Source organism: Gadus morhua, chromosome 10 (assembly GCF_902167405.1).
Source record: "Gadus morhua chromosome 10, gadMor3.0, whole genome shotgun sequence".
In the NCBI taxonomy this organism is placed as follows: Eukaryota; Metazoa; Chordata; class Actinopteri; order Gadiformes; family Gadidae; genus Gadus; species Gadus morhua.
In genome coordinates, this window is record NC_044057.1 from 20,580,264 (window position 1) to 20,607,915 (window position 27,652).

The 27,652-nt window shown below is 46.3% G+C and overlaps 3 protein-coding genes across 7 annotated transcripts in view; 2 read left to right on the forward strand and 1 right to left on the reverse strand.

Moving 5' to 3' along the window:
- Positions 1-4,302: 4,302 nt before the first annotated feature.
- Positions 4,303-6,878, reverse strand: fgf20b (fibroblast growth factor 20b). Its single transcript, XM_030367451.1, has 3 exons — positions 5,991-6,878; positions 5,372-5,475; positions 4,303-4,961 (listed from the first exon to the last, which is right to left on the reverse strand). Exons 1-3 carry the CDS (start codon positions 6,274-6,276, stop codon positions 4,716-4,718), a joined length of 636 nt encoding a protein of 211 aa, XP_030223311.1. The 5' UTR covers positions 6,277-6,878; the 3' UTR covers positions 4,303-4,715.
- Positions 6,879-7,699: 821 nt separating this feature from the next.
- micu3b (mitochondrial calcium uptake family, member 3b) lies at positions 7,700-26,342 on the forward strand. Of its 3 annotated transcripts, XM_030367712.1 has the most exons (15): positions 7,700-8,002; positions 9,766-9,922; positions 11,585-11,616; positions 11,813-11,891; positions 14,472-14,519; positions 14,606-14,688; positions 14,787-14,852; positions 15,809-15,850; positions 18,478-18,573; positions 19,666-19,754; positions 19,992-20,163; positions 22,461-22,569; positions 23,064-23,221; positions 24,155-24,223; positions 24,993-26,342. In XM_030367712.1, the coding sequence occupies exons 1-14, from the start codon at positions 7,754-7,756 to the stop codon at positions 24,221-24,223; spliced, it is 1,449 nt and encodes a 482-aa protein (XP_030223572.1). In that variant the 5' UTR covers positions 7,700-7,753; the 3' UTR covers positions 24,993-26,342. The 3 variants fall into 3 exon arrangements, with proteins under 3 accessions (XP_030223572.1, XP_030223573.1, XP_030223574.1); XM_030367713.1 differs by lacking the exon at positions 18,478-18,573; XM_030367714.1 differs by lacking the exons at positions 15,809-15,850; positions 18,478-18,573.
- Positions 26,343-26,773: 431 nt separating this feature from the next.
- The window catches only part of zdhhc2 (zDHHC palmitoyltransferase 2), a 12,468-nt gene continuing 11,589 nt past the window's right edge, over positions 26,774-27,652 (forward strand). The window contains exon 1 of one of the 3 annotated variants that reach the window (XM_030367715.1): positions 26,774-27,175. In XM_030367715.1, coding sequence (XP_030223575.1) covers positions 27,049-27,175 — 127 coding nt within the window. In that variant the 5' untranslated portion in view covers positions 26,774-27,048. Of the gene's footprint in view, positions 27,176-27,309 lie in introns of those variants that run through there. The other 2 variants (XM_030367717.1, XM_030367718.1) reach the window with 2 other exon arrangements.

A 27,652-nucleotide genomic window follows, 5' to 3' on the forward strand; every position in this document is an offset into this window, starting at 1 on the left:
GACGGTAATTGCGAACACGAGGCCTCGCAGCACGAAGCCTTGTAAGGATGAAGTTAAGAGGTGAACACAGAGGGGGAACTCAGGGCTGATGCAGCAGCGGCCCTGAACATTGTTGTTATCTGCTAATGTTTCCATGGAGGAGCAAACAGAGGAGCATATTTTCCATTGAGGCTGACAGCTGGGGATGTGCAGTGTCTGTACGCCAGGTATGCAGGCCTAATTGCCGTTTTGCAGAAGGTAGACCACAAATCCTCTAAACCTTAGCAGCAGAAAATAATTCAACCCAAAACATAGACGATATGCCAGTAAATATGGGTAGACATATGTATATAAATAGGACATATATAGATAGATGGATAGATAGATAGATAGATAGATAGATAGATAGATAGATAGATAGATAGATAGATAGATAGATAGATAGATAGATAGATAGATAGATAGATAGATAGATAGATAGATAGATAGATAGATAGTTGAATGGATAGATAGATTGACGGATCGATGGATAGACAGATAGCCAGATAGATAGATGGATAGATGGATTGATAGGAAGAAAGATTGATATAAAGATATAGATAAATAGATATATAGGTAGATAGAAAGATAGATAGAAAGAAAGAGAGCTGCTTTATGTCTCTCCGGGCACCACGGAGAACAGTACAGCGATGAAAGCATCCAAATGTCAAGTGGATGGCGCTATACTTAACACCGCGGATGTAATCCGTATAAACCCTCCTGCAGCGCATAATTTGTGCAGACGGTAATTTACTAGGGAATAAACAAACAACAAAGAGCCTGAAATCAATAGTTGCAGAATTCAAATGACACAAAGCAGCAGACAGCAGCACACCCTGTTAGAAGTCCTGTCTCTGGGCCCGGGGAGGACAGGTGGACTCGGTCCCAGGCCCCTACCACGGCACCAGCCTTCTAAACATAGAAATTATGCTCTCGGCTCATCATAGGGAGAAGGGGTGGGGGGGGGGGGGGGGGGGGGGGTGGCGATTAAACAATGGCGGCTGTATTTCCCGCCCATTCGACTCCTACTTCCAATTCATATCCGACATGCCCTGGAGGGGTTGGAAGCTCGGGGTGTGGGTGTGTGGGTGTTTGGGTGTGTGGCGGTAGGGTGGGGGGGGGGGGGGGGGGGGGGGGGGGGGGGGGGTGAGGGGGTGGGGGGTGCTCGGGGAACACCTGCGCTGCACGGACTGGACCGTGAAGAGGGACACGGGAGAGATCACTGACTTCCACACCTTGTCCCCGGGGTCGCATGCCATGCTTGTACAAGAGATGCTCGTTCACACACTCTAGTCTACAGTCCATACTACTCCCCTTATGCACACATGCACGCACACACACACACACACACACACACACACACACACACACACACACACACACACACACACACACACATGCACGCACACACATGGAGCCCACACACTTGACTGGGTTTCCTCGAGGGCCCTTGAAGGTCCGGCCCGAGGAGGCGATGAAAGCCAGGGAGCGTCCATTAAGTGTGTGAGACAGCCCCCAGGAGTGGGCATGGATGAGGGGTTTAAGTGTTTTCAGTGAGGGAGGCTACAAGACCACCTGGGGGTGGCAGAGTTGGTTGGGTTTGGGGTGGGGTGGTGGGGGAACAAAGGAATCTGTCTGAGGTGAGGGTGATGGTGGTGGAGGTGGGCCCTTCCTAAACATGGGCTAACACACAACCTTCTGAGCCAAAGAGCCCTTCTGAGCATCAGGTATCACACGTTTGAAATCCCAGCTTGTTTTTAAAAGGCCACGATCCGACAGTGTCAATGTGTGTATGTGTGTGTGTTTGTGTGTGTGTTTGTGTGTGTAGTCTGTTGAAGGGGAGGGGAGGGGGAGGCTTACATGTAAACAACATCTGTCTACCATGGCCATACATACAGACACTTGGAGGACTTTTTCTTTGTGTCTTTCATGCAGGAAGCTGAACAGAGTAGAGCAGCAGGTCCAAACTATGCTGGGTCTGTTTAGTCACATTCATTGTTTGCAATGATACAGCCTTCTATAATGCGAGGACAGGTAAAAGAAAAACACATCGCAATGCATTGTTTCATACAATGGAAATGCTCTTATGAGGTTTTGCATGATCAGCAAAGCAGCACTACATATTTAGATGCTCCATAGGAAAATATGACATCTATAGGCTTTTCAAAATTAAATTACTTTTTGAAAAATAAATCCACCCATGCGATTATTTTTGCACGATGTCCGCTCTCAACCAACAGTGTCATTTCATGTGTGGTGGAAGGACAGCCCACACAGGTTCTAAATGCTCACAACTACAGCTGCTAATAAAGTGCTGGGATAAATGTGTTGATGTTCAAGGTGTGCACATGGGAAAGTCCCATAGTACGAGAGCAGGGGGAGAGAGAGAGAGACACAGTTGGCAGCAGTGGTTGCCTCCCCACATTAAGACACCCGCTGGCCTGCCATTAGACAGCTGCTAAGATCACAGGCCGTGCCTTCATGCTCCAACAGAGATCTCCTCCCGACCATACATGAAACAGCGCTGAGATATATCGATAGTGTTAAGAGACACTGTTGTTTTTTTTGGGGTATCACTATTTGAGCTATTGTTTGAAGATCACTAGAAGGGGGGGGGAGAGGAGGGGGGGGGGTAAGAAACCGCGACATCACATCACTTCCTCGACAATGTTTCCCCCATAACATTCTTTTGGTTAATGGCGAGATGCAGGCACTCACTGGGGCGGCTGTATCGCAGCTCCGTTTGAAGACGGCCTACCATAAACATTTCCCTCATTGTTGGGGGGAGAAAAAAAGTGAGGATATTGTAAGACAATCTCTCTGTGCAACATTTTTTTTCACAACAAAGACATGCCAACGCTTTAGCAGAGCCTGTCCTTTAGCTGTCAGCACAGGGGAAGAGGGGTAGGCGCGGCGGAGAAAAAAATCATACATTGGACACTTTCGTTTGGCGTTTCGGGAGATTCTTTGGCAACGTTATAGCCCTGCTCTCTCTCTCCCCCCCTCCCACAACCCTCCCTGTCCCCCCCGTCGTTGAATTAAGACTTTTCAATGAGAATATCATTCTCTTGTCAACGGCGATTACTTAATCCTTATCACTTTGGCCTCTATTTTTTTTTTATACAGCTGCCTAATGACTGGGTCAGAGCGAAAGGTCAGTTGTTTATATGGAGCCCATCGTGTCAACGCGAGGCCACTCTGTTCACGGCGTCCCAGAGTGGCTTTGAAGTGTTTTATGCATGCATGTGAACTCGCTCTTGTCTCTGGGCATAATGGCAATCATAAAAGAAGGGACAACATTGGTCTCGTAAGTGGGTTTATATGTTTGAACTGACAACATTTTGCAAGACAAAAGCCAACCGGTAAAGTACACTTTAAAAAAATATAGAAATCTGTTAAAGTTCTATAAGGCTTGGGGCCCCGTTGGGAAAAAACAATTGATTTTGCATAGTGTTGAAGTTAACAAACAAACAATACTGCCTTGTTGCATACACGTTTGTTAACAACACAATTTGAGTCATAGCCATATTTGTCGTTTTATTCATTTAAAAGAATAACTTATTCTGATTTCATCATAATCTTTTGATTTGGCTTGCATTGATGCATGTGAAAGTTACTATTCATTGCTGTTGCTATTATTATCATTAACCATAACAAAAATAACACATCAGAGGGAATTTCCAACTTAAATCATAAATGGTCTGTTTCAAAAGGGGGTAAGATATCTTGAACTATGGCGGGGTTGTGGTTTTTTGAAAAGGTTGCCACTTTTTATAGAGAGACTAATAGTTCATAGCTGTTATATTCACGAGCAAACATAGAGCAAACAAGAACCCTCCTCTAAACAGAGGATACACACCGATTCCATCTTAAAAGGGCATCCATACAGTTTCTAGTGGTATCTTTATATCGCACGTATCTAACAGTAAAAATATATTCTCAAATAAATAAATATATAACATAAATATATGTATTTAAGAAGAATAAATAACTTTGTACACTTTTTGTCTTTTATCAAAGGAGCCACAGGTAAGAAAAAATCCACGGCTGAATTCCTTCACAGTCCCTCTGAACGCGCCGATGGCACGGCACTCGATTCAAAACACCGCTCTCGTGAGAGCCGCCATTCCCAGGGATTCCAACGCCAGCTGGCGTCTCCGTGCGACCGGTACATCTGTCCCGGGCTGCCGGCACCGCGACAGACTGCTCCTGAACCCGGCTCGGCTTCCCTCTGTAGACCCCCCTCCCCCCCTCCCCCCCCAGGCCCCCCCCCACCCTCCCTCTTCTTCCCAGGTACACTTAGGGTTGGCCGGCCTCTGAAACAAACGACCCCCTCATGCTTTTCGCGTGCAGGTTGACAAAGTCGGACATTCTAGACTGTCCTCTTCGCCGCTGAGAGATGGCCCGCGCATTCCGACATGGGAGCCGTCCCTCCCTCCCACCCCTTCCCCGGGGGCCTTTATCCCAAGGGCCCCGGGCTGAGGCTGCGGGCCCCTATTGTGTCTATCCCGAGGCCTCCACAATGGGGGCCGCAACCCTGGTCTGCTCTCTTTCTCTCTCTGTCTCTCTCTCTCTCTCTCTCTCTCTCGCTCCGTGCGTCTGTCTGTCTGTCTCTGTCTTCTGCTCGCTGGCAGACCTTTGACCCCATGGCGGCCATGCCTCGACCCGGAACACGCTGCTGCCGGTGCCCCGTGGGATCAGCTCTGGCCCAGGATGTCCTTGTAGAGCTCGGGCACGCGATCTGGGTCGACGGGCCGCGGCAGGAAGTGGGTGAACTTCTGGTGTCGCCGCGATTTGGTGCCGTCCCTCGACGTGCCATCTTTGTTGAGCGCCACGAAGTAGCGGGCGCCTTTCTCGCCGTGCTTGTAGAGGTTGGACGAGTACGTGTTGTACCAGTTCTCCTCAAACTGCTCCCGGAAGACGCACTCCGCCGTCAGCTTCTCCTGCGGACGAAACAAGCGCATCCATCGATTAGCATCAGGTTTAACAGTGTTTCTTTGATTTGGTGGATTGTTTTTGAATTGTTTGATGTGAAGTATAGTTCAAGGTGTTATTATGAAAGCATGCTAGCTGTGAGTGAATGCATCAGCAAAATTAATATATATATATAAACGCTAATAATAAATTATAAAAACAAGCTATTCGTTTGTGGCCTTATTCTTTATGGACCAAAGTGGTCTTATCTTAATACTTCAAAAAGGTACAACGAACATGCGGGAAAAAATCAAAACGGCAAGTGCTTTTAATCTGATGAAAAGGAAAGAAGCCCGAAAGGAACGAAGGGAGGAAGGAGGATGAGCGGCGATGCGGACGAGAGCATGAATCAGCACAGATGTGTGCGTGGTATACTTACAGAGCCATACAGCTCCCCCTTGTCATTCATCCCAAGGTAGAGACCGCTGTCCACCCCTTTAATGCTTATCAAGCCCACCGCCAAGCTTATGAATTCCAGAATACCTGGGGAAGAATGACACAGTTGTTCTATGAGGTCCCACTGGACGACGGAGATGAAAGGTTGTCACTGAGAGGGTCAAACCGTCTCACGCAAGTCTTTTTCCTCCGATGACATGTGGATTCCTTTTGAAGGAGAAATGTCTGCTACAGACAGGAACTGGGTATTTGGTATATACTGTATTGAGATGATATAGGCTACGGCTACTGCTACTACTATAAACAGTACTAATAACTTAGAATAAGAATAATACTAATAACACAAATAGAAATACTACTACTACTACTAATATTAATAATTGATCGATTATTATAAAGAAATAAGGATTATTAACAAACACAACTTTATTAGTTATAAAATAATCAATATTATAATAAAATGAATAATGATACAATAACAAATTCCCCAAAGGTATATAGAACTATAAGCAAAGCCATAGGGCTGTGCGTGTTTGGGGTAGAGTTATTACATCATATAGAGGCAAGATGCATAATACCACTACTGTGATTATAATACTCACCAAAGCGACTGTGGTCTTTCCTTGTCCCTTGCACAATACCACCCGGGTGTATCTCGAGATGAAAGCCAGTCCTACAATACAACTGTCTCCTCCTGAGGATCCCCTTCAGGTGGGTTAAATCCGCCGTGGTGCTGCGGGAGAGCCTCTCGCCAGGTATGAGGTGGTGCTCCGCCAGCAGCGCCGGACCGTCCCCTCCGAGAGGGTTGAGCAGGAAATGAGACCCGACGTGTCCAACCCCATCGATGCCTTGATGAAGGTAGCCTCCAACTTCTCCCAGGGCAGCCATGAGCAGAAATCCGGTCTCCGTTGCGCGTCAGTGCTGCCGTAGCGGCTAAAGTTCAGCGAGGAGGTCCGCGGGGAGCGCTGGTGCGTAGTACCTGGTTGCTACTGTCACCTATTGCATGTTTACGTCCACATCCGTTACTTAGCACGTACCCCCGCTGTGCAAGGACACCCAGCGACACGGCTCGCTTCCCTTTGACATTAAAACACGCACACAAGCATCCGGAAAAAAATGTCTTCACAGCACGCTCACAAATGTTTACTCACTACTGGTGTTTCTTTGCATCAGCAGAGGTTGCCTGCAGTCACGGTTGTGTTTGCCCCGGCCGGTATACCCTCCGCTAGTGAATGTATACGGTAATTTAAAAAGGAAAGAAATGCCCCAAATGTTGCACAGTTATTGGTGGCTTCCCGGGTCCGATAGTGGTTTTGGTTTGAGAGGAAGAGATCGGGGTGCTGAATCACTGCAGTGCAGGTAGAAGCTGCTGAATAAAAGTAGCAGGAGTGGCGAGGCAGGTGCAAAACCACAGGACTAGTAATGGGCGGGGCTGTCACAGTTAAGACGTGCCCTGGCAGAAATCTGTCCTCCTCCCAAGGCAGAAAACAGGAGAGCACGAGAGAGAGAGAGAGAGAGAGAGAGAGAGAGAGAGAGAGAGAGAGAGAGAGAGAGAGAGAGAGAGAGAGAGAGAGAGAGAGAGAGAGAGAGAGAGAGAGAGAGAGAGAGAGAGAGAGAGAGAGAGAGAGAGAGAGAGAGAGAGAGAGAGAGAGAGAGAGAGAGAGAGAGAGAGAGAGAGAGAGGAAGTGTGCGTGTGCTATCATTCGCACGAGCGCGCGTGTGTGCTGTGTGTGTGTGTGTGTGTGAGCTAGACAGACAGAGCGAAGGACAGACTCTCTGTCCGAAAGAAAGAGCGAGAAAGAGAGGGAGGGAGAGTGAGATACATAGAGACATAGCGAGAGGGGGGGCAGAGAGATGGAAACAGAGAGAGAGGGCAGAGAGTGTGTGAGAGAGAGAGAGAGAGAGAGAGAGAGAGAGAGAGAGAGAGAGAGAGAGAGAGAGAGAGAGAGAGAGAGAGAGAGAGAGAGAGAGAGAGAGAGAGAGAGAGAGAGAGAGAGAGAGAGAGAGAGAGTCAAAGGGGTTTAATGCTGGGACAGTGTTGCAACGTTGTTAAAAATAAATATCCAATGATGATACAATAGTTTAATGAAATGTCTAATTAAAATACCTCTAGTAGCCTAAAATATCTCTAATAATAAAAATAAAAATAATAATAATAATACTATGACTACAACTAGTAATCATTTTAAGAATTATTCCTATAATTATTATTCACTTTATGATCGTAATAAAATGAACGTCGTGGACATTCGCTAACTCGCCAGCGGGCCGTTTGATAGCGGACCGCGTCAGTATTTCCGCGGTATTTCTCGCGAGGGAACAGAGCGTCCGCTTCTCTTCCGACTTCTCGACAACATAAACAACCATGGCTGCCCTGCGCCGGCTCGTCGCGACGTTCGCCAATATCTCAAAAGGAGGGACGAATGCGACAGGAAAACAAGCGTCAAAGAAAGGCAATGTGTTAAAATACATGACAGCTGGATCCTGCGTCAGCGCCGGGGCTGGGATAGCTTATTATTTATACGGTTTTGATGTTAGGCGCTCAGGAAGTGCGAGCTATGTCGAAGCTCGAGTTTTGCATCTGGCTTTGCCATCAGTATCGGCGAGCGACAAGGTAGGCTGTGTTCGTCGGGACGTCTGGCATGCATGCACTGCTCCTCCTAGTAACACAATACCTTGCATGAGATATGCGTTGGTTCAGAGCGTAATCGAAAAATTATCCTCGAATAGCGTTGCCCTTAATGTTTGACCAAAAAATCTGAGATCAAATGATCAAATTTTGGTGACAACTATTTTAACATCGTCCATCGTCTCGTTACGATGAAGGAACTATCCGCCAGCTTCGGTGCTGAAAGGAAGCATCGTCTGTCTGTTCCCCCGTCACGTGACATGTGTGTTTATTTAATCCTGAGAGTTTCACCAAATTACTATAAGGCAAGAGTCCCATTTTAAATGGGTAACTATACGAGACTGATATTTTTAGCACACATCTACTGCATTAATGAAGAGATATATGTTCCTGAGTTTAAGGTTACAATATGAGACAATTCTATCTTACACAACTTCAGCAGCAGAACGATGGCGTGGCTTCAGTTACCTCATACGTTATTGAGATCATGCATACTTCATACATATCATATTTGTTGGACATATTACACCATCTATTTAGGCTATATGACACGTTACTGACATCGTTCAACTGCTTTTTGTGGCCCACAACACATACCAACCTAATAAGCTTGCATAACCAAATCAGGTTAACAAGATATCTCTAAGGGTGGTTTGCTTTCTATCAGCACTTGAGATCTTAATTTAGGGATCAAGGGGAGGTAGAGGGTGAATCCTAATCGGTGGGTTTAGAGATAGGAATGCGACAACCCTGGTAACTGGATCTGGTGACGAGGCGTGTGTGTGTGTGTGTGTGTGTGTGTGCGTGTGTGTGTGTGTGCGCGTTTGATTCCATGTGTATGCGTGATTGCATATGTGTGTGTATGCATGCATATGGGCGCATATGTGTTTGTGCTTTGGCGCTTGCATGTTTTTGTGAAGTGTGTGTGTTGTGTCTGTGTGTGTGTGCACTGACATCTGATGAGCCCTGGGCTGCAGAGAGAGAGAGAGAGAGAGAGAGAGAGAGAGAGAGAGATAGAGAGAGAGAGAGAGAGAGAGAGAGAGAGAGAGAGAGAGAGAGAGGGAGAGGGAGAGAGAGAGAGAGAGAGAGAGAGAGTTAATGGTTGAGCGGGGAGAGGGGCAGACATTCCCTGGGTGCGCGCCCTGTGCCCAGTGGAGTTGGCAGGCTGCCACCCCAAAGAGAGATCCACTCTGTCCTCACCCCCCCGCCCCCCCCCCCCCCCCCCCCTGGCCTTCTGATCTGCCCCGGCTCCAACATTTGTAGGTACATTATCTGGTTCTCCTGGATGACAAGGAAGGCCTGACATAACATGTGCTGCCATTAGCCAGTGGGAGCACAGGCCCCTCTGTTGTTCCATGTGACCACGGCTCTTCGTGCCTCGCTGGGGCAGCCATGGCAACGCTCAGATTGGAGTCCACCTTTCAGACTCTTATTATCATTGTTGATACGCACGTAATATGTCTGTCTCTCCCTGTGTATGTCTGTGTGTGTGTGTGTGTGTGTGTGTGTGTGTGAGGGGGGTCTGACTATGTGTGCGATGCTGCCTGTGTGTGTATCTCTGTGCATTTTTGTGTGTTTCTATGTATCGCTGTGTTTTTATGTTTCTGATTGCCTCTATGTATATGTATGTGTGTGTGTTTGTCTATATGTGTGTAATGATTGTATATCTCTATTTATGTGTGTGTTTTATTTTTGTGCTTGTGTCTGTGGGCCTGTGTGCGTGTGTGTGTGTGTGTGTGTGTGTGTAGCCGAAGGCCAGGCCCTATGACCAGCTGGACGAGGGCTATGTGTACATGTCATCGTACGAGAACAGATTTCGCCTGTTCAGCTCCGTGGAAGTGGAAGGCCAGTTCTACATGACACCCCGCAACTTCATCGAGTCCGTCACCCTGGCCGAGCCCAAACGTGAGTCCAACAGTGTTAAATACCAACATGAGTTACATGTGTCGTTTCATCTCTATCCATGTAGAGTGATAGGTGGTTTTCTACTGTTTCGTATATACGTTCTTCATATGATGTTGAGCTGCAATATCGTCTTACGGCTTGGGTGATGGGTGATTCAACTTTTGAATGAAATGACAACAGATTTAGTCAGATTTAATCATTATTAGTTTTTGTAAATACTATAGGCATTCGCAATGCTCATCAGTGTATAAAAACAATTGTGTACCTGAATGTTGGTGAATAACCTTTTCAATACAAAAAAAACAACTGACTCATGATTGACTACTATCTAGTCAATTATGCATTTATACAGGGGGCCAACAATGTGATCAAGTTCATATTTGCTTAATGAAACTCTAATATAGCTTCATTAAAGAGTTCCAGAATGACTTCCATTCCATTGTAGAACAACTTCAATGATCTTCAAAGGCATTGGTGGGGTTTTCTGAGACTGACCTGCTGTGAAGCTCCTCGTAAAGAGATGAATTTGGATTGGCTAGAAGTGCTACAGTCATAACACCTGCATAAAGATAGGCATCTCTACCAGCGACCCTACTTTTATGGCTCATTTATGTGGTAACAGCCGCAGAAAGCCACATACAGGTCCAAAAAATGTGTATAACATTGATGTTTTGTTCAGCATCCCGTTTCAAGGGCAATCAGACGTCCCGAGTGTATTTATAGATTTTCAAACTGATAAAGTTTCCGTTGTGGCTTTTTTTGGCATTTCATTAGATCACAAAAGAGATTTCAAAGCCCTGTCTTAAATTACACAAGTCTAGTTGCTCAGAGTATTGAGTTACAAAATGTCTGAGCCAGAATGCCTGGTTTTAGCATTGAGTAGATCTAGGAAGAATCTGAGCATGGCCACTACAAAATGCATATTTGTGTTATTATCCTAATACAAACCGTTGACCCTGATTGGGATTGAAGGAGGAATTCATCTTTTTCCTTCAGATATAAACTCAAGGGGCCTGTCATTTGTATTAGCAGGTATTGACCAAAACAAAAGCCCACCATGTCAGACCTTCAATATTGGGCGTAGGCAGCAGTATCCTTCCATTTAAAAAGACAAATGTCACTGCAATCTCTCTGTGAAAGTAATGTCAAACAAATCAAATCAAACAAAATAAATGTGCTCTGAGGAAACGATTCCACGCTGGCCCCATGCGTGTCAGCCCCCTACTTGTTTACACTTGGGAGCGTATCTCTCCTTTATCTTTACTTGTTCATTTGGACACCTACTTCGCTGCAGGGTGAGTAATCAAAAGGGCACCCTAATCCCTGACATTAAACGTGTCCGGAGCGTGTTATCGTGTTGGAGCTGCTATAGGCCGGCGTGATTCACCCAGCCTGCTGCCTTTTTATGAGGCATCCAGCCTTATCTCCTGACCAGTCTGTGTTTTATGGAGTATTGGAATGTGTCTTAGGTGATTTGGACTTTATGTCGCTCTCTTTAGGTTGTATCCAGCCCTCACCTACACATGATTTCACTATTTACCCGCTTCTACCTCTGTTTTTTTCCACCATCATTTGAGTTGTTAATGGTTCCTGGATCACAACTCACAACAACTTAGGTTGAAAGAATGAACTAATTGTGACCTAATGTGTTTTCTTAATTAGGTAAAAGGGCATGGAAGTCTCTCACGAAAAAGGTGAGTTGCTTTTTATTGTCTGCCATAAATATGATTATGTTCTAATCGCAATACCACTAGCTATTATAGAAATACATGGCATAACGCTACAGGAGACATCAAAGCATGTTGAAACCAACCCGGTGGCATTGACGCTGTTGAGAAGAGGAGGAGAGGAATGAGATTTGTTTTTCTTTTCCCTCTCGTGTCCTCAAAGGATTTGGAGCAGATGCTGGGCGACACCCCGCCTGTTTGGAAAGGATCATCTAATTTGTTCAGGAACCTTCAAGAAGGAGGTAGGGGGTGCAGCTCCTCCTGACGTCATGTAACTCATCCGTACACACACACACACACACACGTCGCGGCTGTGGAGGGAGAGCTGATATCCGTGTCTCGATAGGGAAGCTCACAGCCTGCTTCAATAGGTTTGCGAGGTGAAAATCAAGGAAAAAAAAAGGACAATAGGACGAATAATCATCTGTACGGTTACGTATTCGCCACGAGGATCGATTTATTTATCATGGCCATCGTTGTAACCGTAATGGTATAATCTCTAATATGTATGTGATGCAGAGCACGACTGAACTGTAAAAGCCCTTATCTTATCTCCCCATCAATCCAGAGTCGTCATCAATTTGTTCTCGACTAACATGGTGTACGAAAGAGGCGGGAGACATTCCTCTTTTCCCGTGTCACTATATACACAAAATAAAGGCCTAATTAGCAATACTAGGTTACTCATGGCAAACATTTTGTAGGAAATGGATAGGCCGACGGTGGAATGTGTTTTCTTGTGGCACACCATGGATGCCGGGAAGTAGCCAAGTAGAAGAGGATAGCATAGTTTCCTTTTTTTTTTTTTTTACACTTCCAAAGAGAACAATGTGGGTCTCCTCAAAGGTGGAGCCAGTTGTCATTTACTTTATGTTCATATAAGGTCACGATGGCAGAGGCTGGGGTGAGAAGAATCAGATTACTCCTGAACGCAGATTGTAAAGTGATAAGGATTTAACTGTTGGGGTTAGGGACCCCGGTGCACGGCAATGTGTGCGTTCACAGGCCACCGTGTTGAACTTTGTCGAAGGTTTTCTCTTTTTCTTTTTTTTTTGCCGAGGGAAAAAATCGTGTTAATTTCTCAGCTGTGCGCCTGCAGACTTTTCAATCGGACGCTGTTATTTCTTTAAAGAAGATCGAGGTGGCGGGGGACACACCAGCTCTGGTGCTCCACCGGCTCTCACCTCTGTTGCTTTAGCTAAGTGCCAGCGCTGGGATTTGGGGCTTTTAATCCTGCTGTTAAACGTCGCGGCTTTGTTGAGAAAAAAAGGACTGGATTGATCTGTGAACAAAGCGTCGCTTTAGAGAATGGTGTGTGTGTGTGTGTGTGTGTGTGAGGGCGGGGGGGTGGGGGGACTTGGGAGGGGGGGCGGGACTGTTTGAAGCCAAGCTATGTTGAGACATGCCCCTCTGCCCCCCCCCACCCGATCACCGTGGACATCACCAAGACTAAGAATGGCGTTGGATTACATCCCCGGGACTGCCACTCTGTATGAAGTGTTTCTGTGGAATTCTTTGTATTGTCTAACAACATCTACTTGAGCTGGTGGTGTATAGTGTGTGTGTGTGTGTGTGTGTGTGTGTGTGTGTGTGTGTGTGTGTGTGTGTGTGTGTGTGTGTGTGTGTGTGTGTGTGTGTGTGTGTGTGGAGGGTCGGGTGGGTTGGGTTGGGTGGGTGGGTTGGTGTTCCCCTCCAGAGTGAAGATGTGTGGGGCTTCTTAAACCATGGTGGGAATCTTAAAGGTTTCCCTCTGTGCTCATCCCATTTGAGCTTGAAAGGTCTTTGAAGCCAGAGATGTGTTGTCATTATAAGGCCGCGGCTGTCAAACACAGAGGATTATGAAGAAGGGATTGTGCACTATGTCACTGGCAACTTTTCCCTCACATTTTCTCTACATTAGCTCGACAATCTTCCTTACACCAGTGACACACAAGTTCCTGCTTTCCCCCCCATATATTATGGCCCCGTTTCCTCTCCGTCAAACAACATGCTGGTTATTATTAGCCCTGCTCATGTTTTTTTTTTTCCCAGGCCTGAGTTTCTGCAGAAGGGGAAAAACATCCTAATGGCGTCTCTTCTTTGTTGCTCGATTGTGTACTGAAAGAGTCCCCATCGCAGTGTCCCTCTTGTCTCTTTTCGACAAGAGAGAAAGAATCCCTGCAGCAAACCCCGCCATACCTGAATCCTGTTCCCATAACACCCTCGCCCAGTCACCCGGAACTATCTACGCTCAATTCTCTATCTCCTCCCCGGCAAACAAAGGCCTGGGAATGCTTTCAGAGGCAGTGTGGTACGACCCTCCAGAGGTTTGTCGGGTGAGATGGGTCCTGACAGCCAGAGTCTTTTTCCTTCTCACAACAAAGCGGGGTTGTAGGACACAAAGGCGAACACAAAGCTGAATCAGGCGATCCTCGATCAGTGACAGATCACTTGAGAATGTATTACACCTTGTTATCCAAACAGAACGCAGAGAGGTGCCGCAGGGGCTTTTCCGTTTGTTTGGGTTTGTGTCCAGATAGGTCAGCTCAGTTTTTTTTAAAGCCTGTTGTTTGTGTTAGGGGAACACCGAGCGTAAGGTAGAGAGCACCTTTTAAGATTTTATCAATGCCAGAGAGGGAAAAGAAGATTACATCTTTTTTTTGTTGTTGTTTGAAGGTGTGCAACCAGCTTTCTTGGGGCCGCAGTTGTTCAACTTGGGGGCGCATCCCTTTGAACCGATTTCCCGCCCGCTGTCGACCGACCGCTTAGCGTCGTTTGATGTGGTCCCACATGGATTTAAAGTGTCGCTGATTTGTTTTAACGTTCCACTGTTTTGTCTCCAGGCGTCATCAGCTACACAGAGTACCTGTTCCTGCTCTGCATTTTAACAAGTACGTATTTATTAATTGACGATTCGTAAAGGGGATGTTAACCTCTAATGGCTGAATGTAAACATGGTGAATGCGTTTCTACTCAGAGCCCCGGGCGGGCTTCAAGATCGCTTTCAACATGTTGGACACGGACGGGAACCAAATGGTGGACCGGATGGAGTTTCTGGTGGTGAGAGGTTCCCCTTTGATTCTGCAATGTCCAGGCCCTCCACCGTTCAGTTCCTTTATAGTCAGCAAAATGACTTGTCCTCTTTTTTTTTTTAAAAGCTCGAGGAAATCTTCCGCAAGAAAAAGGACAAGAAGGAAGAGGACTCCCGGAGATCCGACCTGAAGGTGAGAAACGCGTCAAACAGTCCAGTGGATCTTCAAATGCACAGTTCTTTTAACTGAAATAGGGCTTGCAAGTTCTTAAAACAGTAACCAAACTGGGACACCCAAACCTTATAGACACAATATAATGTTGATGACTGAAATCAGTGCGAGACGATTTAACTTGCCATACAAACAACTTGTGACATTTCTGGCCCTTATTTGAACCCATCAGAAAGAACAATTTCAAAACCAAGGGTTACGCTGTACCTGTAGCAAGACTTATTCAGGAAATCAATTGTAGAAAATACCGGGGCACCCACCACATATTCCCGGACATATATTCCCAAAAAAGATGTATAGCGTGTTTAGCGGCTGATCCTTAACATGTTTAGCATTCAGGTAGGAGCCTTAGCTTGTGTGCTACATCGAGATAGCGCCCGCGAGCAGAGTGCAGAGCAGGGGGCTAAGCTGGATGAGCCGCCCCAGTACAGGGTAAAACATGCCTGGCAGGCTTTCATCTCCCCAGCGGCAGAGCCCGAAGCATGCAGGTGGATGTCAACAACAGAGATTTAAACAGAAATCACAGCAGGGATGCTTTGAGGTCTTATCGCACACCAACCCCAACACAACGGCGAGAGAATGGCGAGCAAGCGCTGAGGGCCAGCAGCGAGCCATGGTGGCATCTTTGGGCCCACGCACCAGATTAAAACCAGCGCCCCTAGGACAATCATCAGATGGACACAACGGGCACTCTAGATCTGAACATGCTAAGATGTGCTGAGAGGGAACTTTGTGGATGGAGGTGTGTCCTGATGATCCTGTTCACCCTAGCAGTGGCCAAGAAGGGAATTACAATATACACTGGCCAATATGTGATCATATTATGTATGACTTAACTCACATCTTTATATACACAATATATACATTACTATGTCCTTTGTTATGGCTTGATATCACACTTGTTGTTTGGGTTTCAGAGCCTTCAGCTGTACGGTCATCAGAAGTCCCCTGCACACAGCGTATGTATTGATGGACTTTGGATTGATTAGTCGAGCAGTATATACATATATTGATTGGTCTACATACAGTTAAATGTGATTCAATCTAAGACATCGTCTTTTTTTTTATGCACGGTTGAATGCATGCGTCCATGCATGTGTATCCATGTTTGTGTGTGTGCGTGCTAGTGTGTTAGTCCAAATGCTTCTCTTTTGTTTTAAAGGAGCTTTGTGGAGCACCCCTGCAGTACAAGTGATTTATGTGCAGGTCTTTTGTCAGAGTGGGGCAAGCTGTGGGCGCAGGGATTGCACTTGAAAAAGCTCTTACCTGTCGTACCTGAGCACTGACAGCATTCCTCCAGGACCCCCATGTTTTATTTTTACAGTTTCTCCCAGAGTGCTATTCAGGCTTAGGTTACCTTTAGAGGTGGCTTTGACCATGAAGATCGCCATGCCAATCAGAGAAACACACAAATGCACACGCGCACACATGCAAACATGTTCGCAAGCTAGTTCGCTAAACCACAGCCACACGCACACGCACACACACACACACACACACACACACACACACACACACACACACACACACACACACACACACACACACACACCAACACACACACTAAGCCATGTCAGCTAGACCGACCTAGCCTAGAGAAAGTCCCATCTTTTCAAATGCTGCTTGAAGGCTTCAGACGGTTTTGTTTTGATTTGTTCTTCATTACTCGAAGCGTGACCCTCCTCGATAGTCTCTCTCTCCCTCTCTCTTTCTCTCTCTCTCTCTCTCTCCCCCTTCAGAGTCGAACAACAGGCCTGTCAGTTGAGACATGTGGACGGGCTTTCCCCCATCACATTCTAATTACAAGCAGAGCAGGATCCTTTCGTTGGGATCAAATGGGGAAAAAGTGTGGCGCATTAAAGACTTGTCCATAATTAGCTGTGGGATGAAGTCATAAATCTCTCCCTCCTCTCTTTCTCTCTCTCTCTGGTGAGAAGCCATGAAAGAGCTTTGGAAGAGCTGTTTTATCAGCTGTCCCATGGCCCACCCACACCCCCGCCTCGCCGCCAGCCACCCCCCAGGCGTGAACCTTGAAAAAAGAAAAAGACAAATAAGTGTTATGAAATAATGCAGGCTCCGCCGGAGAGCGAGTGTGTGTGTGTGTGTGTGTGTGTGTGCGTGTCGAGGCTGTACAACTGCTTTGTGATTGGTCGACAGTCGCGTGCCTGGCTTTTTGAATGTTAACACCGGGAAGGTGTTGAGGTGTAGCGACTGAAATGATAGGCCAGAACACAACACAGCACGGAGCAGAAGGAGAGGCAAAGAGCGGGCATAGGAAAACAAAGTTGGGAGTTTGTAATCGGGAAAGAGGAAAATCATTTAGCTTTGCTAAAACACTCGGAGCTCTAACTCTGTGTGATCCTTCTTATTGCACATGACCCCAATTACGAGTAAATTACTGCTGACGCTTTATCTTTGGCAACAGAAGTATTTTCATCGTTAGCCGCACTCACATACATTATAAAAATCATAATGATAATCATTGATGAAGAATGACAGGGTTGAACCCATGGATCAATAAGGCATGGACTTCCAGCGTTGTTTATCATTTTTTTATAAGCCACACAGTTCGAGACCATTCAAGTTGCTCAGTCAATCTTTATAATATGACTCCTGCTGTTTTTTTAATTGACATCGGTCATTTGATTGACCGAGCAGATGCTTTCATCCGAGGCGAGGGAGGCCGAAAACAACATTAACGCCCTGAAAGAGAGATTGGAGTAACTCCAAAAAATTGCTGCACGAGCAATTTTCTAAAAAAAGACCTGGCCAGCGTGCAGAGAAGCTTTAGGCACCAGGAAGCCGTAGTTAGCACAACGAGTCCCGAGAAGTGCAACGCTGCAACCTGCCGACGTTCTCTCACTTTCTCGAGTTTCCAAAACAACGAACAAAGGGAGGCATCATCCCGGGTTGTTTTTTTTTTAATCCAAATCCCAAAGTGTGTGCGGACGGGCTGAAGGGTGTGCTGTGCAGCCCACGTCAAGTTCAGGGGACGGTGATGGTGATGTATTGGGGCAGCTCCAGTAACATAGTTAGCCTGGCATGAATCATCATTCAGCCTTCACACCCTTGTGTACCTTGTGCAGATGTCTTGGCTAAATGTGTTGCCAGAAAGGGTTGCACGCATCGGTGCAGAGAAGGCTTGCTTCACGCTTGATGGATGGTTTTCCATGGCCTCTCCTCGAAGATGTGTGGGTGTCATCCCCGCGGTCTAACTCTTATTTATGTCCCTCTAACTGCCTGAATAGAAATTAAGGGGAGATAGATACGGATCTTTGTACGCCCGCCTGAACGGAGCGCTTGAGTTTGTCCTTTTGTCTGTGAAGTTGTCTTGTCCATTTTTTCTTTCTTTCTCCCTCATTCTTTTCTTTTTCTTTTTTTTATCTCCTCTGCCTGTGCATCCATCTTTGTTGGTATTTATTGTACTTTTTTTCCTCCCAGTCTCTGTAATGGTGGCCTTTGTGTTTATTAATCAAGATCCCTCTCCCCCTGGAGATTGACCCCGGAGATTGTGACCGCATTGTGTGTGTGTTGGTGTGTGTTGGTGTGTGTGCAATTAACCACTGTGCTTCAACCACCGCCTCAGGTCCTGAACAGAGACAGTCAGCATGCGGACAAGAAGGGCATGTGGGATGTTGTCAGGCGAGGCACTAGTCACGTTCTGTTCTCTGATCTCCCCGAGGTAGTCTTCTACATTCGGGTCATAGAACCTAAAATGTACATTTACATCACATCATCATTCTGTAACGTCTGATGGACGGCATGTGGCTCAGGAGGTAGAGGGGTTCAGCTGGCAACCGGAAGGTTGTCGGTTCGATCCCCGGCTCCTCCTAGCTGAGTGTCGAATTGTCCCTGAGCAAGACGACTCGCCCTTAGCGCTCTCGACGAGCTGCCGGTCGCCCTGCATGGTTGACACCGCCGCCGTCGGTGTGTGAATGTGTGCATGATTGGGTGAATGTAGAAAAGCGCCATATAAATGCAGTCCATCTACCATTTATCTGAAGAGACATTTCACAGGAAGAACCAAGGAACATTGTTCTTGTTACCTAGCGGCCATCTTGGTTTTAAACATTAAGGTGAATTCCACGTTCAGTCTCCATTGCCTTGCTAGCATTTGGAACCTTGATCAAACCCAGATTGCCGCCAGTGGACTAAGGCTTGTTTTATGCCTTAGTCATGTTTTGTACTCGACACTAAATGCTAACATTTTACTCCATATAATGCCAGTAGCAGATTGGTTTGTAGGTGTAGGCCTGTGTACTGAGTGTACTAGTGTGGCTGTGCGCTGAGATTGACCGCATGCTACTGCATGGGCCACATCCCCTGCAACGAGCTGCACTCGAGTCGTCTCTGTGTTGAACAAACACGGCGCAGCGACATAACTCCCTCCGTTTTTTCGTTTAAGTCAAAGTCAAATTTTAATCATTAACCCGCTGAGGAATTGTTTAATGGCTCAGCCGAGGTATGGTTATTAACCAGCGTTTCTGCTTACAAGCTTACAGCATGGTTCAATAACTGTCATCGCTAATGGTTACCTGGTATTTCAAAGTTGTACTTTGGAAAAACTGCGAGAGGGGGGTCAATGGGTTGGGGGAGGGGAGGTGGGGGGCTATGAATTTAAATTGCTTAATTTGTGTGCGCTTGTGTGTGCTTCTCAAAACAAGTAGCACTCAGCATGTTGGGGTGAGTCCTTACTTTACTCACGTGCTTGAGGTTGTTTTGTCTTTGTTCCAACTGGCGTAACGGAACCACATCTTCCGTTGTGCCACCCCAGTATGATGACCGTATTGCCGACACGACTCTCCTGGTTCACTTCTTTGGCAAAATGGGCAAGGCAGAGCTGAACTTTGAGGACTTTTACAAGTAAGTGCAAAAAAAAAAAAGAAAAAACACTCTCACGCTTTTTTGATTAATCAGTGACCTGCACGCTCTAGACTGAACCGGTGAGGGTAGCGCACGCGCATGCCTCTGGTTTCGCACAACGGTCGGCGGCAGCGTTTGACACAGTGTCAAGTGTTTTCTTTTTTGCGCGCGCGCGCTGGTGACGGCGTTTCCTGTCAACGGCGACTGTCTCTTTCCTCCCCCCCTTCAACCCGCCAGGTTCATGGACAACCTGCAGACGGAGATGCTTGAGATAGAGTTCCTGTCCTACTCCAAAGGCATGCCGACCATCAGTGAGGAGGACTTTGCACGTACCCTTCTGCGCTTCACCAACGTGGAGAACATCAGCGGCTACCTAGACAACGTCCGCAACCGCATACCGGACGAAAAGGTTACTTATGTCCATATCTATCTCTGTCCTCCTATCTAGATATCAATCGTTCTGCCTATCTATCTATCCGATCATCCATCCATCTATCTATCTTTCCGCTACCTGCCTTCCTGCCTGTCCCTCTATCTCTCTCACGATCTTGCCTGTCTGTGTCTGTCTGTCTGCCCACCTACATGCCTGCCCTCCAACCTGTCTGTCTGTCTGTCTGTCTACCTTCCTGCTTGCTTGTCTGTACTCCTGCCTGTGTGCCTGTCTGTCAGTCAGTCTATCTCTGTAGGTGCTTTCCACCGTGACTCACTCTTTGATTCCCTGGGCTGCACCGACGTTCCTTCCTCACCTTGCAGAGTTGCACACACTACCTGTATCCCCCGGTGAACTTATAGGCTGTCCTCCCACAATCCTTTGCTCAGCTTGCAAGCTCTCTCCAACACTATTAACCTCTCTGCACTCTGTTTACTTTTAGAAATGAATAGGCCTGCGTACAAATTCCTCAGACAGACCACCTCCTTAAATAGTCCTAAAACAACACTGTTAAATGTCGAATGTGAATACAATCAATGCAACTCTTCAAACGGCGGTTTAACCATCGTTTTATTTTTATGTTTTGATGGTAACCCAGAGACCATTACTGAAACACTGTTGGAGTGTATTGCATTGTCGGAACAGGCTTCTGTAGCTCGGGAGCTCCAGACCATTCCTCCTGTTCCTCCAGTACAATGTTACTGTAGTCTAAAGACACGGCGGCCCCTCTGCCCGCCCCTTGGACGAACTGGGAACTAGATGGAGTGAGGTGAAGAGTGAGGCGTGTCCATTTTACCTTTAATATGTTTTTCCTTCTCACCACACTGACCTGCGTGAAAAGAAGAGCGCAGCTCCTCAGCCGGCCTGAGTAGAGTGTTGCTAGATGTCCATTGATAACCGAGTGGGCCCCTGCGTTCAGCCAAGAGACCCTTTTTTTTTTACGTTGCGCAAATTGTGAGGAGAGCCAAGCGTCAGTGAATACTCATTACTTCATTTGTTTAGCCTGTGTGCGTGTGTGTATTGTGTGTGTGTGTGTGTTTGTGTTTGTGTGCGCACCTTGGTGTGTGTGTGTGTGTATGTGTGTGCGTGCGCCAGTGCTTGTGTGCGCTCCTGTCGGTGTGTGCTGAGCGGTATGCTTACTTTGGGAGGCCCCTGGCGACAGAAGGCGCTAGTAGCAGGGAGATGGTTGAGTGGAGATCAATAGGCTCCTGTGTTTGAGTCATCAGCCACCCTGAGATGTTTGGGGTTTCATCCCCCCTTGTGTTTTTGTTTATTTAAGTATCAGGTTAATCTGCTTTAGAAAAGTCTGCAAACGGGGCTGACCTCTCTCCAATAGCTACAATCCTACCCTGACAGCTACGCATCTCCCAACCACCACGCTGGGAAACACCGGGAGTGTGTGTGTGTGTGTGTGTGTGTGTGTGTGGGTGTGTGTGTGTGTGTGTGTGTGTGTGTGTTTGTGTTTGTGTGTGTGTCTGTGTGTGTGTGTCTGTGTGTGTGTGTGTCTGTGTGTGTGTGTGTGTGTGTGTGTGTGTGTGTGTGTGTGTCTGTGTGTGTGTGTGTGTGTGTTTGTGTGTGTCTGTCTGTATCTGTGTGTTTTACGCATTCTGATCGCTTATCAGTCGGATGGCTTCCCAGCAGACACACATCAAATGGAATGGAGATGAAAAGAACGTTTGAATCGGTGGTGCTTTGCACTAAACCAATGAGCCTCTCCCCGAGCAGAGATCTTGGTTCGTTCTTAGTTCCAAACGCTAGCTGCGTACGGGGACAGAATAATTTAAGGACCATCCTGTGGCACTTTGAGTACTTATTCTAATCTACATTTTATGTTATATATTTTTTTTTATTCCCACCTTTAACTAATTTTCTGAATCTCACAAAATCCTTAAAGGCACTATCCAAGATTGCAGTTTTTAAACGTCACGTGCATAAAACCGGGGGTTGGGCGGAAAAAAAGTGGGTGGGTTTGTCTGGGTACCTAGGGTAGAACATCACTGGGATATTTGAATCCAAAAAATCTGTTGGCCACAAGTTTTGGCCAGAAATATATGAAAACGATCATGATTTGGTATTGTCTTCATGGTGGTATTAAAGTAATTGGAAAATAGGTAACCCAATTTGGACCAAAGAGGGCTCATGTAAAATCTTGTGTGCACTTTAATAACATGACAATTCCATAATTTCTAGTACATTTCCCTACTTTTTCATTTTGATAATCGTTAAAAAAAGTGATGATGGTTTTATCTTTCTGAATAAATGTTTCTCATTTACAGGGAATTACTTTTGAAGAGTTTCGCTCTTTTTTCCAATTCTTGAACAACCTGGAGGACTTCACCATCGCAATGCAAATGTACAACTTTGCCAACCGCTCCATCGGCCAAGGTAAACACACTGTGTACAATATCACTATCTACCATCTAATCATTCCATCTCAGATAAATGCCAATATGGAGCAGGTAGCGGTTAGGCATCTGAGCTCAACGCTGCTGATGTCTGAGGCTAGGCCTTGGGCCTTAAGGCTCAGTTATGGTTCCGCTTCGTCACAACACACGGGGGTTTACGGACCCATTCAATCCCCACGTGCGCCTCCCAAAAATGTAACCTTGCGTCGAGGCGACACAGCAGCAAGGGCTGTGATTGGTCCGCTCACTAAAACCCGACGCAGAACCAAAACAGGTTCACGACTGCGCTGAAGCGTCTGCTTGGACCTTGCGTTGTGTCGACGTGGAACCATAACTGAGCCTTCATCGATCGCATCCAGTGCCTTTCGGCCTTGGGACCCCAAACAACCATAGGTACCCCCACTATGTTGCCCCTCTGTTATATCAATAACCTGACCAGCGAAGGGTTCCCCTCCTCTCCCTCTGCGTTCCCAGATGAGTTCACCCGGGCCGTGTACGTGGCCACCGGGCTGCACCTGACGCGCCACGTGGTCAACACCGTGTTCCGCATCTTCGACGAGGACAACGACGACAAGCTGAGCTACAAGGAGTTCCTGGGTGTCATGAAGGAGAGGCTCCAGCGCAGCGAGAAGGTCAGCCTGTTCCTCACCCCCGCCTCTTATTGTTCTCTTACCACAGGGAAGAGGAACCCCGCTGATGGGTCCAGAGAGTCCAGTCAGTCCAAAGAAAGAGCACTGCTTATAGTAGGATCAAGGTGTCTGAGCTAGCTGCTATGCTACTCTGCCACCGTGAATATCTTACTCACTGCAGCACTAAAAAAGCCCACACATTATATATAAACAAAGAAAACTAAGTAAAGAATCAATCTTTTGTCTGATATTATCTTGATATTTGGTGGCAATTTTTTTATCACCAAGTGTCTTAGGCTAGCGTGAGTGCAGTAGCCCAGGCAGGGTGAATGCTATGCTACACCAGTGGAACTGCTTCAGGAGCGCAGGGGACACCAGAGAAATCGCGGAGCTCCATACTTCTAATGTGTAATCTTTTAGAGGGAGCCGGGCTGGCAGAGCAGAGATTAGGAGGAGAGGAAGTCAGCTCAACTCTGACTGCTAACTCATGATGTGTCAGGAGGGACTGCATCTACGGTGTCCCTGCGGGGACAAACAAGCAAAGTCGATGAACGCTGAGTCAAGATAAGCTAGTTGGATGGTGGAGGGGGGGCATTAATTAATGAAGCATTACCATTTTTGAAAAGCAAGTTTTGTCCAAGAGTACGACAGTGGTGATAAACATGTCAGTTTGCCATTTTTTTGTAAGAGCCAACAATATGCTGGTTTTGTTAATATCCTAGTGCATCGCTCTTTATTAAGATGGCTGGTTGCCTCTGTCATGTCTGCTAATGAAACCACAGTCTGTCACCTCTTGTTGCATGGTTATGTTAAATAATGCTGCCATCTAGTGGACCGTGACTCCCTCAGGTGACTAACCCTCTCGGCCTTTCTCTCCATTCTCTCTTTCTCCCTTACAAAACACCCACACACACCTGCACACACCCATACCAACAGGGCATCCGAGTCGAGGAAAAGTTCACCAACTTCAAGTCCTGCATGAAGAAGGAACTTTCTGGAAAATAGGTAACTCTGTTCATATACCTCCACTCGGCCGGGTTAGGGCGATTGATTTGCGTTGACGTTTTTTAACCAGGAGTTAAAACAATGTCACCGGATGCATGGGGAGCTGAGCAGGAAGGGCCCCCACACCGGGCCCCCGACACTGGGCTCCTGGTTCTCAGAGGCTCCTGCGGCCGGACGGGTGGCCCCCAGGCGTTGGGTTACACTGTAATATTAACACTGATCAACAGCCACCAGACACCGGCTTAAGCCTGCTTCCTTGAGCAGAAGCAGTTCCGTTTTTAAAGGCGGATCAACGTTTCAAAGGCCCTGCAGGCCGTCCACACAGGGACCCCATTGTCCCCTCGGTTCAAACTGAAACAACCTCCGGATCACAAGTGGATGTTTAGATCGGTCCTTCAAACCACGCATATGAATATGAAGAAATGTTTGTATTATTTTGGATGATTTGAAAGGGGAGCACAGATATCAGTAGTTGAGGGGGTTCTGAATTATTTGGAAAATATATTCCCACATGAGGCATTTAGTTTCGTTATTTTGTTGTAGTAGTAAAGTATAGCAGACTAAAGAAATTATATTTATTGTAATATACATTTGTTGTATTACTTATTATACTAAATAATAATCTTTTTTTCTCGTTTTCATTTTTATTTAGCCTCAAAAGCAATAGTTTGCAGGGGTGTGTCTGAAATGGGTACCGTGACTGTTCCACATCAGACACTATCCATATCCACAATATCCAACAATATTTGTGTCTCCGTTTTGTTTGCAGGATCACATTTCAGCACAATGCTACAGTAGCTCTGCAAACGGGACATGAGGGATGCCCCTGAAGAGGAGTGGGAAGCGGGAAGCCATTCTCTCCAATTGGATGTGGAAACACAGCGTCTCTGTGTCTCTGTGCAGTGTCTTCATCAAGTGTCTTTAAAAAAAAAGAGAATATTTTATAGAGATTATTGCTTCAGCTTTAATGATAAAGCCTACACTTTAAATATCAAACATATATGTGTGCCAGAAGACACTTTCTAAAAGGTAGTACTGCCGGTGTGCGCATTGTGCCCACATTGCAAACATGTGACACTGATTTGTTAGCTGCTTGTTGCTAATGCTACATTGCGGTGTTCTGTGTTTGTTAGCTACTTCCCCCTAGTGCAGTGCTCTGTGTTTGTTAGCTGCTTCCTGCTATTGCTACAGTGCGGTCTTGGTGTTTGTTAGCTGCTTACTGCTAATGCCACAAAGAAGTTCCCGTGGCTCTCGGCTGCCTAACTTCTTGCTGTCTCTGTGCAGTAAGGAGCCCATTGCTAACATACTTTTTATCCTGAGCGGGGCTCCATTTAAAGATCAGTTTAAGCAGGGGCAGTGCATCCTCCTTCCTCCCTTCCTTCCTTCCTTCCTTCCTTCCTTCCTTCCTTCCTTCCTTCCTTCCTTCCTTCCTTCCTTCCTTCCTTCCTTCCTTCCTTCCTTCCTTCCTTCCTTCCTTCCCTCCTTCCCTACTTCCTTCTCTTCCTTCCCTCTCTCTCTCTCCCTTACCCCTTCCCGACTCCCCCCTCTCTCTCTCTGCTCCCAAAGACTTTGAGCACACTTTTTACAAGAGGCCTCCAGGGGTTCGTGACAGGGTCGGGTCTGTGGCTCTTCTCGTTTAATGCTTGCAACGGTAAATACGTGTTAGAATGTAGGAGATGTTACTGAATTTAGCAGGGAGCTATTTTTATAAAGCTAGCATGCATGAGTTCTCTAGAAGATATGCAAAAACCCTAAAGCCATAAATGAATAGTCGACCAATATGTGGGCACTGAACTTGAACTGTTTAAATTTTAAAAGAAGATCAATTGAATATGTCAACCTGTTTTCAGTGTTGAAAGAATCGTCCCTTTAAAAGAACACTGCTGAATACTAGAGATCTGTTACAGATCAAATTGTATCTGATTTTGTATGTTATTCATATAATATGGTCAGGTAGGTCTTAAATGGTGTAAACTAGTCTTATTTATTTATTTATCTATCTATTTATTTATTTATTATATTTATTTTCATTACATTACATTCGTAACATTAATGTCAATGTCGAGTAGGAATATTTACAATACGATCTACAATAAACCGATTTGGATGCTTATATAAATTTGTGTATCTCGCTATTTCTTATTTATATTCTCATACTCGTATGCCACATACGCGCGCGCACACACACGCACATACAAACACACACACACACACACACACACACACACACACACACACACACACACACACACACACACACACACACACACACACACACACACACACACACACACACACACACACACACACTTTTTTTTGAAAATAAACGGAGTGCTAATGAATAGACCTAATTAGAAATTCCTAAAGTAGCCGAATACTACACCGCAGTCTCTGTCTGGCAGGACAATTGTGGTCTCCCCAGCAAACGGTGGGGAATTCTTCCTAGCTTATTTTCCCAAATAATTTATGAGTTAACAATCACTGAAAGTCCAAATACAATGTACGTCAGAGATTTGCTGAAGTCCTGCCATTGATCAGACACCGGATTGAGTAAAAAGACAAAAAAGAAGAGAGAGAAAAGGCTTTGCAGCTTCCCACGGACGTCATGGCAACTTGTGAAGAAGGGGTGGCGCTGCCCAAGATTTCCTCTCATTGAGTCGAGAGAAACACAACGGCCAGCTCCCCAACCCCGCGCCGGTGGCAGGCGGTACCAGCGCACCACGATGACTCTGATCCTCTGGCCGTTCTATCGCACGCAACGACCGGGAGCGACTCTGCAGTAACACCGCCTCATCGTACCGTGACTGGTGGCATGCTGCTCGATCATGGCACCGTCTGGCTCGCGTAGTGTCAAACGGGGCTGCCAAAGAGTTTTGTACTGGATCCCGGTTGTGTTCATCGTCCTTATAGTGGCGTGGTCGTACTACGCCTATGTGCTAGAGCTTTGCATAGGTAAGAACTCGTTTATTTTTTGGGTTAGGTGTGTAGCCTGAAATAGTGTGTTGTATTTTATTTATATTTGAACACCCAATGCAGGGGCTGGTTGTGTTCATTCTTGTTTTGGGGTTTAAAGGCTTTAACACGTTTGGTAGACCGCAGTCTGGGTGGATTTCGGGGCACTACCATATTTACGCAGTGTTGACAATGTCAGGCACATGACAATAACATTGCACCCGGGAGACTCATGACTCTTCCTGAATGACTGTGTATGTTAACGGCAGTTAGTCATAGATTAGGCTACCTGAATGAATTTAGATAATGTCTATACGCAGTCATGTAAGGGAGGGATACTAGCAATCATTGACTGACAACATTTCTATTTTAAAGGCATGACAATGATCTTAAAATAGTAGTAGGCCTAGTAGTATACAAACCTCAGCGTGAATCAATACCATTAAAACCCTTTCGAACTAAAGCTGCACACTTAAT

Excerpts from the sequence above, each read along its gene's own strand:
- fgf20b (XM_030367451.1), bottom strand. The coding sequence starts at position 6,276 with ATGGCTGCCCTGGGAGAAGTTGGAGGCTACCTTCATCAAGGCATCGAT. Across the intron at positions 5,476-5,990 it reads GAAAGACCACAGTCGCTTTG|GTATTCTGGAATTCATAAGC; the intron begins GTGAGTATTATA and ends ATTCTTCCCCAG. Across the intron at positions 4,962-5,371 it reads AGGGGGAGCTGTATGGCTCT|GAGAAGCTGACGGCGGAGTG; the intron begins GTAAGTATACCA and ends TTTCGTCCGCAG.
- micu3b (XM_030367712.1), top strand. The coding sequence starts at position 7,754 with ATGGCTGCCCTGCGCCGGCTCGTCGCGACGTTCGCCAATATCTCAAAA. Across the intron at positions 14,853-15,808 it reads CCCGGAGATCCGACCTGAAG|AGCCTTCAGCTGTACGGTCA; the intron begins GTGAGAAACGCG and ends TTTGGGTTTCAG. Across the intron at positions 20,164-22,460 it reads ACCGCATACCGGACGAAAAG|GGAATTACTTTTGAAGAGTT; the intron begins GTTACTTATGTC and ends TCTCATTTACAG.